Here is an 18,454-nt window from a genome sequence, read left to right as displayed (position 1 = left end):
CTAGGATTACAGGCATGAGCCACCAGCGCCCAGCTCTAGTTACGTTTCTATAGGTCACTCAGGTATTTTTCCAGGGGTCAGAGGACTGAGGTTCCTCCTATTTATGGCCTCTCAAATAACTGAGGTCTCAGGTATCCACAACCACTTCTGGCTTACTTTTTGGAATGTAGGTGGAGAAATTTTACTTTTCTCCCTGGCTGGCCTCAAACCATGATCCTCCCAAAGTCTGCCTCCCATATAGATAGGGTTACAGGCAAGAGCCACAGAGCCTGATCACCTATTTGTTTGAAAAAGTACTTGGAGTCTATGAAGTGTCATTACCACCCAGACCCATTGACACTACCTTTTCCAGCCTTTTATCTTGACCTTGTTCCCAGATGCTGTTGCTTTTTCTTTTTTCTTTCTTTCTTTCCTTCTTTCTTTCTTCCTTTCATTCTTTCTTTCTTTTTTTTTTTTTTTTTGGTCAGTTGTGGGGCTTGAACTCTGGGCCTGGGTGCTGTCCCTCAGCTCTTCAGCTCAAGGCTAGTGCTACCACCAGAGCCACAACACTACATTGGTTTTTTCTGCTTATGTGGTGCTAAGGAATCGAACCCAGGGACTCATGCATGCAAGGCAAGCGCTCTACCACTAAGCCACCTTCCTAGCCCTGCTCTTGCTTTTTTTGATCCAGGCTAGAGGATGTCAGAGTTGGTTTAAAACAAACAAACAAACAAAGTTCACCCTCAGGTACCTGGAGTGCAAAGATGATAAAACTCTAGAATGGTGGGGTTGGAAACATGATTCAGTGGATAGAGCACTAGACAATGCATCAGGTGCCAACTTCAAGTCCTGCTCTTGAGCTGAAAATAAAAATCTAGAACAGTAAGCACCCTCTTGGATTAAAGCTCCCCTTTGCTCCCATCCTGAGCATGTAGACAGTAGGACAGTGAATGTAACTGCGATCACAGGACAAGGAGTAGTGTTCCTTGTGACTGGAGCCAGCGTTTTGGCAGTGAACATTTAAGAATTTCCTGACTGGGCACTACTGGCTCATACCTGTAATCCTAGCTACCAAGGAAATTGAGATCTGAGGACCTAAATTCAAAACCAGATTGGGCAGGAAAGTCCGTGAGATTCTTATCTGCAATTAAACCACCAATAGCCAGAAGTGGAGCTGTGGTTCAAGTAATAGAGTGCCAGCCTTGAGTGGAAAAAGCAAGCTAAGGAACAATGTTTAAACCCTGAGTTCAAGCTCCAGTACTTGCAGAAAATACTTAAACAAATTCTACCCTTGGGTAAGTGACTTGACTCTAAACTGGAAGAAAATTGCCTGTCCTGCTCTGGAGATGTGTGGAAGGGAATTAGACTTCCATCAGCCAAGGGCTCAGGGTTCTTCCATGACTGGCCCCACTTACACCCCACAACTGCTCTAACTTTCCTGGGGTCTCACAGCCGGCTATCTCACAGGCCCCAATCCTACCTGACTCCAGGTTGGATGTCCTTAAATACACCAGAAAGGTCCTTCCTTTCCTCCTAGAAATAGTTTCCTACCTGCCCCAGGGTCAGCATCCCTAAGTGGCCAGTTGGACCATGACTCAATGGTGCAGAAGGCCTTGGTCCTGCGGGGCTGTAGCCTCAATCCTCAAACGCTCCACTGCCCTTGCTGCTGGTCAGCTCTCTTGGGCCTGCAAGGAGCAGCAGACAGCACTAGCACACTTCTCAGGCCCTGATGCCCTGCTCTCTCCTAGAGCCACTTGGCCTTGTTAGCCACCACTCTCCTAGGTGGAGCTGTGTGCCCTTCCAGGGAGGTGCTGAGAGGCTAAGTAAGCTGGAGTTGAACTTCCTTCCTCTAAGGCACCAGAGTGAGACGCACATCAGTCACTTTTTTTTTGTTGTTGGTCGTGGGTCTTGAACTCTGGGTTTGGGCGCTGTCCCTCAGCTCTTCAGCTCAAGGTGAGTGTTCTACCACTTGAACCACAGTGCCACTTCCAGTTTTCTGGTAGTTAACTGGAGATAAGCGTCTCATGGCCTTTCCTGCCCGGGCTCGCTTTGAACCATAATCCTCAGATCTCAGCCTTCTGAGTAGCTAGGATAACAGGCGTGAGCCATTGGCACCCAGCTGTCATTTTATAGTAATGATTTCATAATCTTTTCCTTAGAGTGCCCCCCAAATTGTATCCACTTCAAATTCTACAAAAGCTAAATCTGGGCCAGGCACCAGCGGCTCATGCCTGTAATCCTAGCTACTCAGGAAGCTAAGATCTGAAGATCAAGGTTCAAAGCCAGCCTACACAAAGGTGTGTGTGACTCTTATCTCCAATCAAGCACCCCAAAAAAGCCAGAAATGGAGTTGTGGCTCATGTGACAGAAAGAAAAAAGCTCAGGGACAGCTCCCAGACCCTGAATTTAAGCCCCAGGACACACACACACACACACACACACACACACACACACACACACACACACACACGCACGCACGCACGCACCTGCAGGTCTCCAGGATGCACACACACACACACACCTGCAGGTCTACCGGGATGCACACACGCGCACACACACACCCCTCTGCAGGTCACACACACACACACACACACACCTGCAGGTCTCCAGGACATGCACACACACACACACACACACACCCCTGCAGGTCACACACACACACACACACACACACACCCCTCTGCAGGTCACACACACACACCTGCAGGTCTCCAGGACATGCACACACACACCCCTCTGCAGGTCACACACACCTGCAGGTCTCCAGGACATGCACACACACACACACCCCTCTGTAGGTCACACACACACACACACCTGCAGGTCTCCAGGACATGCACACACACACACACACACACACACACCCCTCTGCAGGTCTCCAGGATGAGCTACACCTTTACTGTGGAAATCAATGAGGTCTGAAGTCTCCGCAGGGCGTGGCAGGGGCTCAGGGTACCTGCGCCTCAAAGCGGACCCAAACCCACATTCTGCGCAGCACTCTGGGGGAAGCAGAGCTAACTGAGGCCAGAAGCCCTCCACTCTCACCACCACTGTCCCGGGTCCAGAGACCCAGGGCAGGCCGAACTCCATCCCCCACTGCTGCCTTGGGGAGGGGTCTCCAGCCCCGCCTTGGCGGGCACAGGGAGAGGAGGGAGGCGTGTCCCGCACTGTCTCGCCGCAAGACCGACCTCGGCCTTATCTCCTTGGGCAGCTTCCGGTCCCCCCCACCCCGGCCTCGCCACAGGCCCCGCCCCCTCCTTCCCGCCACCCCACCCCCAGAGGCCTGGACCCTAGGGCCCAGGGGAGCCCAGCCACCCGCTGCTGCCCAGCCAAGCGGAGAGGGCCGGCCCCCAGGTGGGCAGCGGCTGTGGGGCCCTCCCTGCTGCTGGATGCAGCCCAGTCCCCCAGGGCTCCCCAAACCTGTGCCCCTAGGAAGAGAGACCTCGTTTCTATTTTTGTTTTCTTTTTGTTTTTGGTCAGTCGTGGGTCTTGAACTCTGGGCCTGGGTGCTATCTCTCAGCTCTTCAGCTCAAGGCTAGCGCTCTACCACTTGAGCCACAGCGCCACTTCTGGCTTTTTCTGCTTATGTGGTGCTGAGGAATCGAACCCAGGGCCTCATGCATGCAAGACAAGCACTCTACCACTGAGCCACCTTCTCAGCCCGTTTTGTTTTGTTTTGTTTTGTTTTGTTAATGACACCTTATTGCTTGTTCCTCAAACTCTAGTTTCTCTGATTATCTTTTTAAATGTTATTATTATTACTATCTTCAAGTCGTTGTACAAAGGGATTTCAATTCAACAAGTCAGTTTATGAGTACAGTGCATCTTGATCAACGTCACCCCTTCTATCCTCCGCCCCATCTTTCCCAACCCCATCCATCCTCCATCCCCTCCACTGAAGCGCTCCATTTTCATATAGGAACATATTATGACTGTCTTTGCCCACCCTTCTTCTCCCCATTCTTCTTCCTCCCCCCTCCCAAACACATTTCAGCTTCCTTCTGTTTGTTTTGTTAAACAGTTTGTTAGTTGTTCAGGAAAGTTACATCATGGGGATCAAGTAGTTCCTGGAACAGGGAGGGGGGCAGCCGAGGGCAATCTGATGGGGTGCTGAGGGGCAAACTCACCGTGTATACACATGTGCACGCACTGGCACGCATGCACTAGCACACACCACCGGGGGCAGGAGGAAAGAGAAAGATGGAGGCATATGAGAGAAAGTGACAAGCCAGCCCCCCCCCCCCCTGCCCCTCCACACACACAAACTGGTGCAGCATTCTTGTCCATCTGTCAGCAAATGAGTGAGTAACCCAACAGAGAAACGAAAGACACTGAAACAACACAAAGCAAAGCGATGCTCAGCCTCCTGGGTGAAGATGGAAATGCAAATGAAGACCTGGGAGAAATACTCTTTTACTCGTTGGGCGGGTGAGGTGAGCAAACCCTGGGGATGGATGGGGTGACACAATGGCCAGCGGGGGAGGGGCGGGGGTGCTAGTCAGAGCACAACTGCACCTAACCACGGGGAAAACAATCCTGGCCCTGTCTTACAAAGCAGAGGCTGGAACCCAGGCACCCCCCCGCCCCACACACACACCACTTTCATAAAAACCAGACACAGACAAGAATGTTCCTACAGCAGATCTCTGGAAATAAAAAAGTACCCACTGGCAAGAAAATGAGTAAATTACAGTAGATTCATTCGCGTCTTTGGCAGGGCACTCAGCAGGGCACTAGTGGCCCGAAATATCGTGAATGACTCAGTGGAATGGAAGAAGCCAGTCCCAGAGCAAGGCTTACACCTGAGATATGAGGGTTGAGGTTTAAAGCCAACCTGGGCAGGAAAGTCCATGAGACTCTTATCTCCAATCAACCACCAGAAAACCGGAAGTGGTACTGTGGCTCAAAGTGATAGAGCACTAGCCTTGGGCAAAAAGAGCTCAGAGACAGCACCCAGGCCCTGAGTTCCAGCAAATACTGATCTGGTGAAGTTCAAGGCCAAGTCAATTCTCACCTTTGTAAATAGCAATGTCGGTTCCTACCTTATTGTTCTTTTGTTATTAAGGAGTGGTAGGATTATCTGAAAAGACTCAAGACAGTATATGGAAAAACTGGGGGGGCAGTTGGGGGCTGGGGGGAGGAGAAGGTTTCAGGCACTATACAATTTCACTACCTCAGCCTCCAAGGCTGATCAGAGAAACAAACAGGACAAGCAGGTAGACACACAGACAGAAAGGCAGAAAGGTAGATAGAGTTTATAAAGACATTATATATAGTGAGATTTATATATATATATATATATACAAACATACATATATGTATAGATCTTACATAATTGCATAAAAGTTTAAACTCGGTTCTCCTTTTACATTTCCCCCATCCATGTGAGTCCTTCACTATGGTATTCATGTTATCCTAATGTGTGATGTTTTCTAATTTTTACTTATTACATATAGACTTATGTATACCACTATTTATAATCATCTACATATGAAAGGCTTGTCATACCTTTAATATTTTTTAAATTTGGCATGTATTAGTTGTAGAAGGAAACTTTAGCATCTTTTTGTTTTTGGCAGTACTACAGATTTGAACTAAGGGTCTAGGGCTCAATCATTTTGCTTGCTTGGCTGGTGTTCTTCTTTTTTCTTTTTTTTTTTTTTATCGGTCGTGGGGCCTGAACTCTGGGCCTGGGCGCTGTCCCTCTGGTTTTCAGCTCAAGGCTAGTGCTCTACCACTTGAGCCATAGAGCCACTTCTGGCCTTTCCTGCTTATGTGGTGCTAAGGAATAACCCAGGGCCTCATGCATGCAAGACTAGCACTCTACCACTGAGCCACCTTCCCAGCACCTCCTTGAAATTTTTGTTTTATTGTTTTTTGTTTTTTTTTTTTTTTTCGGTCGTGGGGCTTGAACTCTGGGCCTGGGCTCTGTCCCTGAGCTCTTCAGCTCAAAGGCTAGCGCTCTACCACTTGAGCCACAGCACCACTTCCTCTACCTCTTGAATTATGCTTCCAGACCTACTTTTCTGTTTTTGGTAGGTATCTTTTGGAGATGGATTTTTCTGCTCCAACTAACTTTGAATCGTTTTCATTTGGATCTCAGCCTGAGTGCTAGGATTATAGGTGTCACTAGAGCCTGGCTCTCTTCTAATTCTTCATAAAATATATAAGCTGGGTATGGGAGTGGGTGCCTGTAGTCACAGCTACTTGGGAAGATGAAGCAGGAGGCTTTCTATTTCAAAGCTAGCCTGAGCTACATAGCAAGACCCTGACTCAGATATTTATACCTATATAAGTATATATGTATGTATATACATATACAAATGTGCAAAAATTAACTTCACCCTATTGTGACGTAGAATATCAGAGCTTATTCTTCTTCCCATCCAACTATAGTTTAAGAACCTCCCTTTATCCACTGCCCCCTCCACTCCCTATCCCCTCTCTATTGTGAGATCGATTCGATCTTCCACATCTAAGTCAGTGTTTCAAACAGCCACACTTGAGTCCATCCACTGTATGTTTTTCCTGGCTTTCCCTGCTCATGGTTCCCTCACTAACCCCGACACCCTTGTTTCTTTAATCCTTTTGAGTCTGAGTTGGATGGCAGGAATTTCCAGACTAGGTAGGAGGGAAAAGCAGTGAGTAAGAGAGTAAGTGGGGTCTTGCCAATCCCTTTGCTGGGTCACCAGGAACCCTTGGCTCCCCAGAAGGAGGAATGCTGACAGTGTTATTGTGAAATCATTTGCATATTGTGAAGTGCTTTGCATATGAGAGCATGATTTGCATAGAGGGAAAGGACATATTGGAGGTCCCAGCAGCATGCCTATGCATCCTCTCCTTTTTGCAAATAATGGAACTAAGCTTCCAGTTAGATTCCGGAGGGCCCAGCAGCACACCCCGGCAGCTCTGTGGCTGAAGTAGACAGGAAGTGTTCAGCGGACAAGCTGGCCCACCTGGAAGGAGCTAGGGGTCTGAGAAGGGTAGACATTAGGAGCAGGACAGGGACCAGATGCAGAGTATGAGAACTGAGTGTGCTCTCAGCAATCCGACAAGAAAAAGACCCCAGACAAGGAACAGCTCGGGAGAGCTGCCATGGGAGAATAGTGGGGTTCAGAGACTTAAAAGGACCCCACACTCTGTCCCAACCTGTGACCAGGTAGGTGAGTGCTCACGGGCCCCTTCCAGGATTTTCTATGATGCCTGATGCAGAGTGGAAACACCAGGCAATTCACACTTTGAAGGGAGATCGAACGGGAGATGGAGAGACATCCAGCTCTGCCATCGGTGCCGGATATGCGACCCCAGGCGAGCCCCCCATCTGGAGGACTCAGTGATAATGCAAAGGGAGAGACTCATAGGAGGCGTTCGCCAAACTGCTATACTGAATATAGTCATTATGGTAAGAATTGTCATTACTTGCCCCATTAGACGAAGGGAAGAGGCCAGGCCTAACTCCCTCCAGGCGAAGGGAGGCTTGGAGGTGCAGTGTTTAGCCGCCATGTATTGGACCCCAAAGGGTTACAAGTCCTGGAGACAGTGGCCTGAGGTTCCCAGTGAAAAACCAAAGCATAAAAATAATTCGATGAGTAAGAATAAAATTCCCTCTTCTGAGGTTCCCGGGGCCAGGCCCCTCCCTGCGGCAGGCACTTCCCCTTTCCTAGCTCGTGGAGGAGCCCGGCTGCGCTGAACCCCGCAACCCCCTCCCATCCCGGGGCGGGGCGGGGCGGCCCGGCGGCCAAGAGCGCCCTCGTGCGGCCGCGGGGCGAGACTGCAGCGTCGGAAGGGAAGCGGCCGCTGGACCGCTGGCTGCGGGCCGGGCCGCCGGGCGCAGCGCGGGGGCGGGGGGTGCGCCGCGGCCCGTCCTGGCAGAGCGCCCCGGGGGCCGCAGGGTCCCTCACTTCCGCCCGGCTCTCCCCCGCCGGCCCGGCGATCCGGCCTGAGCGGAAGTGCCCTGTTCGCGCGGGTCCCCCATGGCTTCGGAGCGGAAGCGTCTCCCCCCCGCCGCCGGTCCGTCCGTCCCCGCGGAGCCCGGCGCGTGGAGTTCCGGAGGTCCCCGTGTGACGTGGCCGCACGCCGGGGGCGGCTCAGGCCCGGGGGTGGAGGGTGGGGGCGCGGGCGGGGCGGGGCGGGGCACTGCAGCTGGATGGCCGGGCCCGTCCGGAGCGCCGCAGCTGCTGCCGCCGCCGCACGGTGAGTGACCGACCGCTGCACCCTCCAGGGGCCGGTGCCCAGGGAGGGGACGGACCCGCCGGCGCCCCAGCCCACCCCACCCACCCCCGGCTCGTCCTGCTCAGACTCGGCCCAGGAGTTGAACGTTCCCCCCGCCTGGGGGACGCGGGGCCCCCGCCCCGCGCCCTCCTCCACTCTCGGCTCTCCTTCTGAACTTCTCCCGTGCTTTCTCCTTCCCCTCGCTTCTCGGACAGATTCGCCCTACCCAGGGTTTGGACCTGGCCTGGCCCCAGTCCGAGTCCTAGGGGGAGCCCTGCTGGGCTCCTGGGGATCTCCGTTAGTTTAGGCCTGGAGATCCCAGACGGAGGCTTCATTTTTTTTTGCCATCGCCCAGGGACAGTCGCTTTTCTCGCCCTTCTACCTCCACTAACAGATGAGGAAACTGAGGCACCCCAAGGTCACTTGCCAGCCTGAGGCAGAGCAGAATCACATGAAAGGCTCCTGCCCTGGTGTCCAGCTTGAACTTCTCTTTTGGTTGACTCACGTCCCCATCCTGTGGTTGGCCGCTGGGACTCCATGTCACCCCCAGCCTGGGGACCTCTGAGGGCTCTGTGTCAGCTGTCACCTGCCCACCGCGCTGCTCACCTCACCTCCTCAGCCTGTGGGGGAGGGCAGGGCCTAGCCCCCTTCCCTCAGAGGGGATTTGGGGAATTGCTCACAAACAGCTAGAGATGCAGAGCCTCAAGTTAGTCACCCCGCTTGCAGGCCGAGCCCCCGCATCTGTGAGGCATCTCCTGTCTCTTCAGCTCCACCTCCTGCCTCTCTCTCCTAGCAAGAGGCTCCACACCTAGCAAGAGGCTTTGATGGTCCTGTCTAGGATCACTGCTCACCTGTCCCATCAGCCTGGACAGGGCTGACCTCCGTCCCTGGGTACCTTCACAGGGCACATCCTGGCAGCCAAACTTCTGCTGGCAGCCAAAGACACCCGACTGGGCAGGGCCTGCCGGTGGCTACGGGGAGCCCAGCCAGCGCCTCACCCAGTCATTAGGGAAGGGTTAGCCTCAGGCTGACATGCTGACACACAGGCTGGAGTCCGCTCTAAAGGAAAAAATGTGTGGCCCTTGGGCGAAGGGAGTGGGGAGGAGCAGAGGGCCTTGGCTCTGTGAGCCCACCGTGGGGATCCTCAGATGTCCTTGGCAAGGCCAGCAGGTGGGTGGACGCTGTGGCCACTTAGGAGGGAGGGAGGAGATGCCACGTTTCTGAGCAGGTATGGGGTGAAGGGTGGCAGCTTGGACAAGTAGCTTCTTGTGTGTTTCCAGCACGTGGCATGCCTGGATGTTCCTGTCCTGTCTGTGGCATGGTGGGCCAAAGGCTCTTCTTTCTCACTGCCCTTGCCCTGGAGCTCCTGGGAAGGGCTGGGGCAGCCCAGCCAGCCCTCCGGAGCCTGGGGGCTGCCGCTGCCTGTCGCCTGGACAACAAGGAAAGCGAATCCTGGGAGGCCCTGCTGAGTGGGGAGAGGCTGGACACATGGATCTGCTCGCTCCTGGGTTCCCTCATGGTGGGGCTCAGTGGAGTCTTCCCCTTGCTCATTATTCCCCTGGAGATGGGGGCCATGTTGCGCTCAGAAGGTGGGTGACTCCCCCCACGCCAGGGGCCCTGAGGGGCAGCCAGCAGTGTGGGAAACCTGCTGCTGCTGTCCTTCTTGGAAGACCCCGGTGTGTCTGAGATGAAGGGTTGGCATCGCCTCGCTCCTGGGGGAATGGATGTGCTCACTCGTCCTTCATTCAGCCGTGCATCCATCCATTGTTTCAGGCTGCCGACTCTTGCGGAAAACGAAGTTCCTTAACTTCATTCTGTCTTAGTCTCCCAACCTCAAACATGAAGATAAGCTGGGTGTAGTGGCTCAGGACTATAATCCTAGCTATATGGGAGAGGCAGAGATCAGGGGATCACAGTTCAAAGCCAGCCTAAGCAAAAAGAAGTTTGTTTGAGGGACTGCATCTTAACCAATGGCCGGGCAAGGTCACATAGCTCTATTGTCCTAGCTAAGGGGTAGTAGAGTGGGTAAGCACAATGCCTAACTGGGTTCAGTGGCTCACAGCTGTAATCCCCAGCAACATGGGGAAGCAGAAGTAGGAGGCTCGTCCCAGCAGAAAGAGCAAGATTGTGGCTTGACAATAACCAATTTTGTTTAAAAAGGCTGGAGTTGTGGTTCAAATGGTAGAGCACCTGCCTTGCAAACCTAAGACCTTGAGTTCAAACCCAGTACCACCGAAAAAAAAGGAGGGGAGGGATAATGGCATGGAGTGTAGCTCAGTGGTAGAGTGCCTCCCGAGGGAGCCTGGGATTGATCTTCAGCGCTCTCCCAAAATGGGATCATCCTATTTCCCTGAGGATTCGCTGAAGTGTGCGGCCCAGGGAAGGGGCTAGGTGTTTGCAAGCCCATGCAGAGCAAAGGTGAGGCGCTGAGCCAACTCTGCCTCTCTCTTTTTTTTTTTTTTTTTTTTTTTTGCCGGGGGGGGGGGGGGGGAGGTCCGGTCGTGGGGCCTAAACTCTGGGCCTGGCACTGTCTCTCAACTCTTCAGCTCAAGGCTAGTGCTCTATCACTTGAGCCACAGTGCCACTTCCGGCTTTTTTCTTTCTGCTTATGTGGTACTGAGGAATCGAACCCAGGGCCTAATGCATGCAAGGCAAGCGCTCTACCACTGAGCCACCTTCCCAGCCCCCAACACTGCCTCTCTCAGCCCAGCTCACAGCGTGAGTGCTCAGTCCAAGAGCAGCTGGATCAGCCTTCTGCAGTACACCAGAGGTTGGAGGCAGAGGCTGCCATTAGGAGGCAGCCTCTGGAAGATGGGGTTTTCTTTTGTACCATGTGCACACACTGCCTGTTCACAGATAATGTGTTTTGTAATTAAAGATTTTTTTTTAAGCCCAGGTATGGTAATGCACACCTGTAATCCCAGCACTTGGGCAGCAGAGGAGGACTACATAGACAGACCTTTTTTTTTTTTTTTCAAGGTCTTCCAGAATAAGAAGAGATTTAAAAATTATTATTATAAAAGTTAGGTACAAAGGAGTTAGTTACATAAGTCAGGTAATGAGTATATTTCTCTCTCTCCCTCTCTTTCTCTCTTTGTCTCTCTTTTGGTCTGGGGCTTGAACTTGGGACCTGGCTGCTGTCCTTGAGCTCTTTTTTTTGGGGGGGGTCCGGTCGTGAGGCCTGAACTCTGGGCCTGGGCGCTGTCCCTCAGCTCTTCAGCTCAAGGCTAGCGCTCTACCACTTGAGCCATAGCGGGTTTTTTTCTTTTTTTCTTTTTGCTTATGTGGTGCTGAGGAATCGAACCCAGGGCCTCAGGCATGCAAGGCAAGCACTGTACCACTGAGCCACCTTCCCAGCCCCTGTCCCTGAGCTCTTTTGCTCCAGGCTACTGCTCTACAACTTAAGCCACAGCACCAATTCTAGTTTTCTGGTGGTTAATTGGAGATAAAAGTCTCCTGAACTTTCTCGCCCAGGCTGGCTTTGAACCACGATCCTCAGACCTCAGCCTCCTGAGCAGCTTAAGAATTACAGGTATGAGCCACCAGCACCTGGCCATACATTTCTGTTTGGACAACGTCATCTCTTCCCTTGCTGTCTCTCCAGTTTTTCCCTCCCATCTTCACCCACAAGTTGTATTTAGTTCATTTTCAACAGTGTCTAGTGCAGACTAGTATGGCATTTGTTTGCCCTTTGTCCCTGAGAGACCTGTCTTAAAAAATAAAATACAAAAGAGCTGGGCACTTTAGAATTAACTTTTTAAAATTAAGGCCAGAGGCTGGGAATGTGGATTAGTGGTAGAGTGCTTGTCTAGCATGCACAAAGCCCTGAGTTTGATTCCTCAGTAACATATAAACAGATAAAGCTGGAAGTGGTGCTGTGGCTTAACTAATAGAGCACTAGCCTTGAGCAAAAAAGAAGCTCAGGGACAGTGCCCAGGCCCAGAGTTCAAGCCCCAAGACTGGAAAAAAATAAAATAAAATAAGGCCAACCATCAGTGGCTCTTGCCTGTAATCCTATCTACTCTAGAATCTGAGATCTGAGGATTGTGATTCAAAGCCAGCCCTGGGCAAGAAAATCTGTGACACTCTTATTTCCAATCAACCAAACACACACACACACACACACACACACACACACACACACACACACACACACACACACACACACACACACACACACACACACACACACACACACACACACACACTGCCAGAAGTCCAGTGGTAGAGCACTAGTCTTGAGCACAAAAACTCTGGGCCCAAGATAGGTACAAGAAAGAAAAGAAAGACAGAGACAGAAACAGAAGAAAGGATGGAGGGAGGGAGGAAGGAAGGAAAAGAAAGAAGGAAAAATATTATATAGGGAGCTGCTAAAAATGCAGTGTCCATGCCGCCTGCCACCCGGCACCTGACAGTGGAGCGGCACTGGCCCTGGGAATCTGTTAAAATGAGCGCCCTTAGGCTTGGTCACTCACCAGGTTCGGGAGCCATTCATTTACGGATGGATGGATCCAGAACTCCTCTTGACAGCGCCGGGCTGAGGGCTGGCTCCACAGCTTTGGACAGCACCGTCATGGGGGCTCGTCCCTCTTCAGAACAGCCTTGCAAGGTCAGTGTAGGAGGCACTTGGATCGCTACAAATAGAAATGGGAGGCAGTGGCACAGAGGTTCACACGGTGCGGGAGCAGCAGCCTCCCCTGGGACCATCAGCTCCATCTCCTAAGCCTCATTTGCTCTAATAAACCAAGGATCTGGATGCTGCAAAAGTCTCCAAATCTCTTGTCACACCGATGGAGAAGGGAGCCATTCCTTTTCACGAACACTTGCTGTGTGTCTTGTGACTTAATTCCCACAAAATCCATTTCGCAGATGAGGAAACTGCGCTTCACTAGACAAGGCTTGGGCAGCTTGGCTGTGAGGCACGTAAGTGCCGTCTCTTCGCTGTAGTCATGAGTCCACAGTGGCCCAACAAGTTGAGGTGGACCTGGGTTGTGGGGGACCCATATGCAGTCTTCCTGGGGTTTGCAGTGTAGTTGAGTCTGGTTGTGACAATAAAGAGCCCAGGGACCTGGTGGGGAGGAGAGAGGGGAGTTGTCCTGTGCCCAGCTCAGACCCTGCCCTGTACTTTGCAGCCGGAGCCCAACGCCTAAAGCAGCTGCTCAGCTTTGCCCTGGGAGGACTCTTGGGCAATGTATTTCTGCACCTGCTGCCCGAGGCATGGGCCTACACGTGCAGCACTAGCCCTGGTGAGTGAGGTGGCAGGCAGGGACAAGAGGGCAGGAGCAGGGGCTGGTGCCAATGCCCAGGGTTAGCTTAGGCCCTGCCCTGCTCAGCCAGAGGGCTGGAAGAGGCTTCATCGGGCAGGGAACTTGCCTGGGAGGGAAGGGCCAGGCTTCTAGCATCCTGGCTACTGTGGGAGCCCTAGGGTTCAGCTGCCTGACAAGCCAGGCCTGCTTGGGGTCAGCCTGTCATTGCCCTGGACTAGGTTCCATTCCAGATGGCCCCTTCCTAGGGCACTGGCTTGGCATGGCCTCTTAGTGCTCCCCCTGCAGGTGGCGAGGGGCAGAGCTTGCAGCTGCAGCAGCAGCTGGGGCTGTGGGTCATCGCTGGCTTCCTGACCTTCCTGGCGTTGGAGAAGACATTTCTCAACAGCAAGGAGAAGGAGGGGATCAGCCAGGTGAGCCCCAAACCCCAAGGCCTGGGAGTGCCCAGGGCCTAGAGAACTAGGAGCTTGAGTTAAGCACTGAACAAAAAAAGGGGGGGGGATCTCCTCTGGGAGTTGTGAGAGGCTGGGCCAGCTTCTTTGGGGGGATCTGGGGAGTGGCAGCATTGGGCCTGGTGGCTTGTTTCACTCGATGATGTGGGGGGCACCCAACTAATGGAGCCACAGAGAAGCATAGCCAGATAAAAGAGGTGTTCCCTTGTGTCTCTTCTCCATCTTTGTTCCCCACTTCTGTCTGCCCTGGCCGAGGGGGGAGGGCATCTAATGTCACCTCTCTCTCCTTCTCCTGGCCCTAGGCCCCCAGCAAAGACCCCACTGCTGCCGCGCTCAATGGAGGCCACTGTCTGGCCCAGCCGGCTGCAGAGCCCGGCCTGAGAGCCGTGGTCCGGAACCTCAAAGTGAGTGGCCCGCTCAGGGGCCCCTTGTGGCAGCCACAACGCTGCGTGAGCAGCCAGGCTCAGCCTTCCCTGCCTGGCTCAGCCCGGCTTTCTGTCCCCTCACCCAGGTCAGTGGCTATCTCAACCTGCTGGCTAATACCATAGACAACTTCACTCACGGGCTGGCTGTGGCCGCCAGCTTCCTTGTGAGCAAGAAGGTGAGTGTGGGGGTTGGGCAGGTCGGGCCGGGCGATTCTGGAGGGAAAGATGCCATCCGTGGCCAAGAGTCGGTCCCCCATCACCAAAAGATGCGCCACCGATTTGCTCTCTCCATTGCTGCTGCTCTAAACTCGTCACCCTCGGGTGCTGCCACCCCCTCCACCGTCTCGCTGAACTCCTCCTGTGCCATGCTATTGTGCTGTTCTTCTTGCCAACACTCTTTTGTTGGTGAGCCTCTATGGAGCTGCTAGCCTCAGCTCTGCCTACTTCTAGATGCTTCTCCTTCCACCTCCTCCTCCTCCTCCTCCTCTCTGGGCTCTGCCCAATGCAGTGCTTCCATTGCACTGGCTGAGTTGTTTCCCACTTCATATCTGCGTGGGACGCTCCTCCTCCCACTCCTGGAACAGCCGACTCCTGGCTTTGGGCCTCACTTGAAATGCATTTCCTCCAGGAGCCTTTGCGGTCTTCCCTTCCCGTCCTCCCCGCTGGCCGCATCCACTCCTTCCCCTTCACAGTCCTGTCTCTGTCTTTAACTGTTGGCATCATGAGGCAGGCTCCTGTCTCTCTGGGGTGTGGGTGTGCGCGTGCATGCGTGCGTGCACTGATACTAGGGCTTGAGCTCAGGGCTTGGGCACTGTCCCTTTGTTCAAGGCTGGCACTGCCACTTGGGTCACCCCTCTATTTCCAGCTTTTTACTGGTTAATTGGAGATAAAAATCCCACAGACTTTCCTGCCTGGGCTGGCTTTGAACCTCAGATTTCAGCTTCCTGAGTAGCTGGGATTACAGGCGTTGGCCACTGGCTCCTGGCTCCTTTACTTGCTGCTCTTTCCAGGAGCCCACAGTGTCCAGCACAAACGTTTGGGGAATGAAGGGGTGTGGGGTGCCCCGGCCCTGGTCTCAGGCTTTCTTCCCTGCAGATCGGGCTCGTGACGACCATGGCCATCCTCCTGCATGAGATTCCCCATGAGGTGAGCACCTGAAGGGCGGCTAGGGTCTAGGCCCCAAGGGGTCCCTTGCTGGGCAGGCTCTCAGGTGCCACTCTCGGGTGCCGCTCTCGGGTGGGGGTGGGTGGGCACGGCAGGCTGAGGACGGGGGGGGGGCTGGGCCCCTCTGAGGTACTCGGGTGATCCAGCCTGGCTGCAGCCCAGCTTGAACATTTGGACCTCCCCTCAGGTGGGCGACTTTGCTATCCTGCTCCGGGCTGGCTTTGACCGGTGGAGTGCAGCCAAGCTGCAGCTCTCGACAGCACTGGGGGGCCTGCTGGGGGCCTGCTTCGCCATCTGTACGCAGTCCCCCAAGGGAGTAGGTACGGGCGTGGTGGGTGGTGGTGGTCAGCAGAGGACCAGCCAAAGGGTGCAGCTGCCCTCCTGCTGGTGCCTGGCTGGGTCTGCCCTGGTCTCCCCCCCCCCGAGGGAGGGGATAGGGAACACCCAGCCCCCTGGGCTCGCAGCCAGTCAGGCACCCCCTTTCCTGTGCAGAGGAGACAGTGGCCTGGATCCTACCCTTCACTTCCGGAGGCTTTCTCTACATTGCTCTGGTGAACGTGCTGCCTGACCTCTTAGAGGAAGATGACCCATGGTGAGTGACCTCCGAGGTCCCCCCCAGGAGCTGCGGCCTCTGCCCCCATCTCCTCTGTCCCTGTGTGACCTGGGCTCTCCCCACAGGCGCTCGCTGCAGCAGGTACTGCTGCTCTGCTCGGGCATTGTGGTGATGGTGGTGCTGTCATTCTGTGTGGAGTAGCCTTCGCCCAACCCCCTGCACAGCAATAAGACACTCAGATATCCGCTCTGTGAGTGTGTGCACGAGGCAAGGAGTGAGGGCTGGGAGACCTGCCCCCGCCAGAAGAGAGGATGGTGTGTGGTGTTCACACCAGGTGTGTGCGAGACCGACACTGTGACCCTTGTGTGTGTACAGGGGCCCACGGCCCTGCCATGCCTGCTCCAGGCTCCCCTCACGACCACCATCTTGTACCTGCTAGAGGAACCGCAGCCCCGGTCTCCGCAGAGGTCTCATCCCGCCAGGGCCCCCAAAAGGAGTGCAAGCAGCCCCAGGGCCACAGAGAACCCCAAGTTGTTCTCTGCTGCCGGAGCCTCCTGAGCATCTGGCCTGGGGGAGCAGCCCCCTGGCTCACTCACATACCCAGGCCCTGGGCAGCCCAGGCACAGAAGCAGGGGCCAGTTCTTTACTGCGCCCACTCCCCCCACCCCCCTTCCTTCACCACTTCTACAGCCAAAGAAAGGGGAGGCAGGTGCTCATGCAGCACCCAGCTCCACTCAGCACTGACGGGTGTACGCCTCCTAGCACTAAGCAGGGAGCTCACGTCTTTCCTCAGGGCCGCCTGCCCACGCCAGCTTCTGTTACCCAGCAAAAGTTCCCTGGCAGCACGGGCAGCTTGCGCCGCCTCCAGCTGCCAAGCAACAGCACACAGGGCAACAGGCAGCCCAGGCCAGCTCAGGGATGCTCCTGCGGCAGTCGGGCACACAAGCCCCCCCTGCCCTGCTCAGCCCCCTTGCAGGCACACCCTCCCCCTTGCCCTTTGGGACTCCGGGGAAGGTGGGGGGGGGGGTGAGGATTCCACATTGTCAGCACTCAGGAATGTGCTCTGGGAGAATGCAGAAGCCATAATCCCCAGCTATTTCCCTTGGCTGGCGCCCAGGTACTCAGCTGGCCCGCTCCACAGCCTGGCTCCAGCCCTGCTGCTAGACCGTGGGTGTTTATAGAGAAAAGTGGCCATCAAGGCTAAGTGGTTCTGCTGCAGTGTTGTATCTGTATCTGTACATACCTGTTCTATAGATGATGAATAAATATTCTCCAGACTATCTGCCTGTTCTGCACACCAGGGGCTGTGGTCATCTTCCACCCTTGTGTATCTGCACAGTTCCCATTTTCCTGCCTTGTTTTGTCGTTAATCTTTTTTATCCCAGTAGCAGCTGAGCTCAGAAGCAAAGCAAGCCTGGCAACTAGGCCATCTCAGCCCCCCACTACTCTCAGGGATGGCATCTGCATTTGGTGAAGCTTTTAAGTCAAGGACATCCTTGCCCCTTGCCCCAACAGGCTCAATAATTTCATCAAGGAAGGGTGCTTGATCTATAAAGTCAACTCCAGGTGTGACCTCATCAAATTACCATTCACAGAAGAAGAGAGAAAAACCAGGCACTGTTGGCTCATCCCTATAATCCTAGCTGTAGGAGGCTGAGAGCTAAGGGTTGCAATTCACCGCCATTGTGGGCAGACAAATGTGAGACTCGTCTCCAGTAAATGAACAAAAAATTGTAAGTGAGGGTTTGGCTCAAGTGACAGAATGGCAGCTGTGAGTATAAAGGGCCAAGCAAGAGTGCGAGCACCAGGGTTGGAGCCCCAGTTCTGCAGGCGCGTGCGTACTCAAACATCCTTTCCAGTCGAACTCTCGGGGAATGCTTGGCTTTCAGGATTTCTATCAGCAAAACATTTGAAATGGACAGAAGGTAACTGTCTTAAGACCTCAAAGATCCAATGGAGGAGCCCACAGCCACCTCTGCTGTCCTCCTAGAGCTAAGAAGCCCTGCCGGCTGTTGCCAGACAGGACCCTGCCAGGCTGCGGAGCTGAGTACAGGACACTGGGGCAGTGTTAAGACTAGAGGAGAGCAAATAGTGTGGGAAGGAGCTGGCCTTTCAAAAGACAGGATAGGCAGTAGCTTTTGTCCAGTCTGCTGGGAAGGGGAAAGAAGAAAAGGGTGGATACAGGCTTTTGCCTTTTTGATGACATAATTGAGGTCTGAAAGGTTACTTTGAAATATTACTACTCAAGGCCACTCAAAGCCACTAGTAAGATGGCTCAATGAAAATCAACAGCTGCACTGCCAGTCCTGGATTTGAGTCCTACCTACAAATCCAAGGATTATTCAAGTAGATATTCTCACCCCAGTTATAATCACATCCATAAGCTGAGGTACCTTAATGGCGGCT

At 53.9% G+C, this 18,454-nt stretch overlaps 1 protein-coding gene across 9 annotated transcripts; it reads left to right on the top strand.

Moving 5' to 3' along the window:
* The first annotated feature begins 6,831 nt into the window (after positions 1-6,831).
* Slc39a13 (solute carrier family 39 member 13) lies at positions 6,832-17,328 on the top strand. 9 transcript variants are annotated; one of them, XM_070032359.1, is made up of 11 exons: positions 6,832-7,138; positions 7,224-7,381; positions 9,471-9,779; positions 13,323-13,436; positions 13,743-13,867; positions 14,209-14,310; positions 14,418-14,507; positions 15,427-15,477; positions 15,683-15,811; positions 15,988-16,087; positions 16,174-17,328. In XM_070032359.1, the coding sequence occupies exons 2-10, from the start codon at positions 7,240-7,242 to the stop codon at positions 16,048-16,050; spliced, it is 1,125 nt and encodes a 374-aa protein (XP_069888460.1). In that variant the 5' UTR covers positions 6,832-7,138; positions 7,224-7,239; the 3' UTR covers positions 16,051-16,087; positions 16,174-17,328. The 9 variants fall into 9 exon arrangements, with proteins under 9 accessions (XP_069888460.1, XP_069888456.1, XP_069888463.1 ...); XM_070032355.1 differs by having other exon boundaries at positions 15,683-15,815; XM_070032362.1 differs by lacking the exon at positions 7,224-7,381 and having other exon boundaries at positions 15,683-15,815.
* The last annotated feature ends 1,126 nt before the right edge of the window (positions 17,329-18,454 follow it).

Source organism: Dipodomys merriami, unplaced genomic scaffold (assembly GCF_024711535.1).
Source record: "Dipodomys merriami isolate MVZ:Mamm:240054 unplaced genomic scaffold, mDipMer1.0.p SCAF_21, whole genome shotgun sequence".
Classification (NCBI taxonomy): domain Eukaryota; kingdom Metazoa; phylum Chordata; class Mammalia; order Rodentia; family Heteromyidae; genus Dipodomys; species Dipodomys merriami.
The sequence above is the reverse complement of the archived record's forward strand: the minus strand, read 5'-3'. Positions and strand labels throughout refer to the sequence as shown.

What these genes read in the sequence shown, in the direction of transcription:
- Slc39a13 (XM_070032355.1), top strand. Translation starts at nt 7,240, where the DNA reads ATGGAGAGACATCCAGCTCTGCCATCGGTGCCGGATATGCGACCCCAG. An exon ending in CACGTGCAGCACTAGCCCTG is followed by an intron (nt 13,437 to 13,742) that starts GTGAGTGAGGTG and finishes CTCCCCCTGCAG; the next exon opens with GTGGCGAGGGGCAGAGCTTG. An exon ending in TGCATGAGATTCCCCATGAG is followed by an intron (nt 15,478 to 15,682) that starts GTGAGCACCTGA and finishes ACCTCCCCTCAG; the next exon opens with GTGGGCGACTTTGCTATCCT.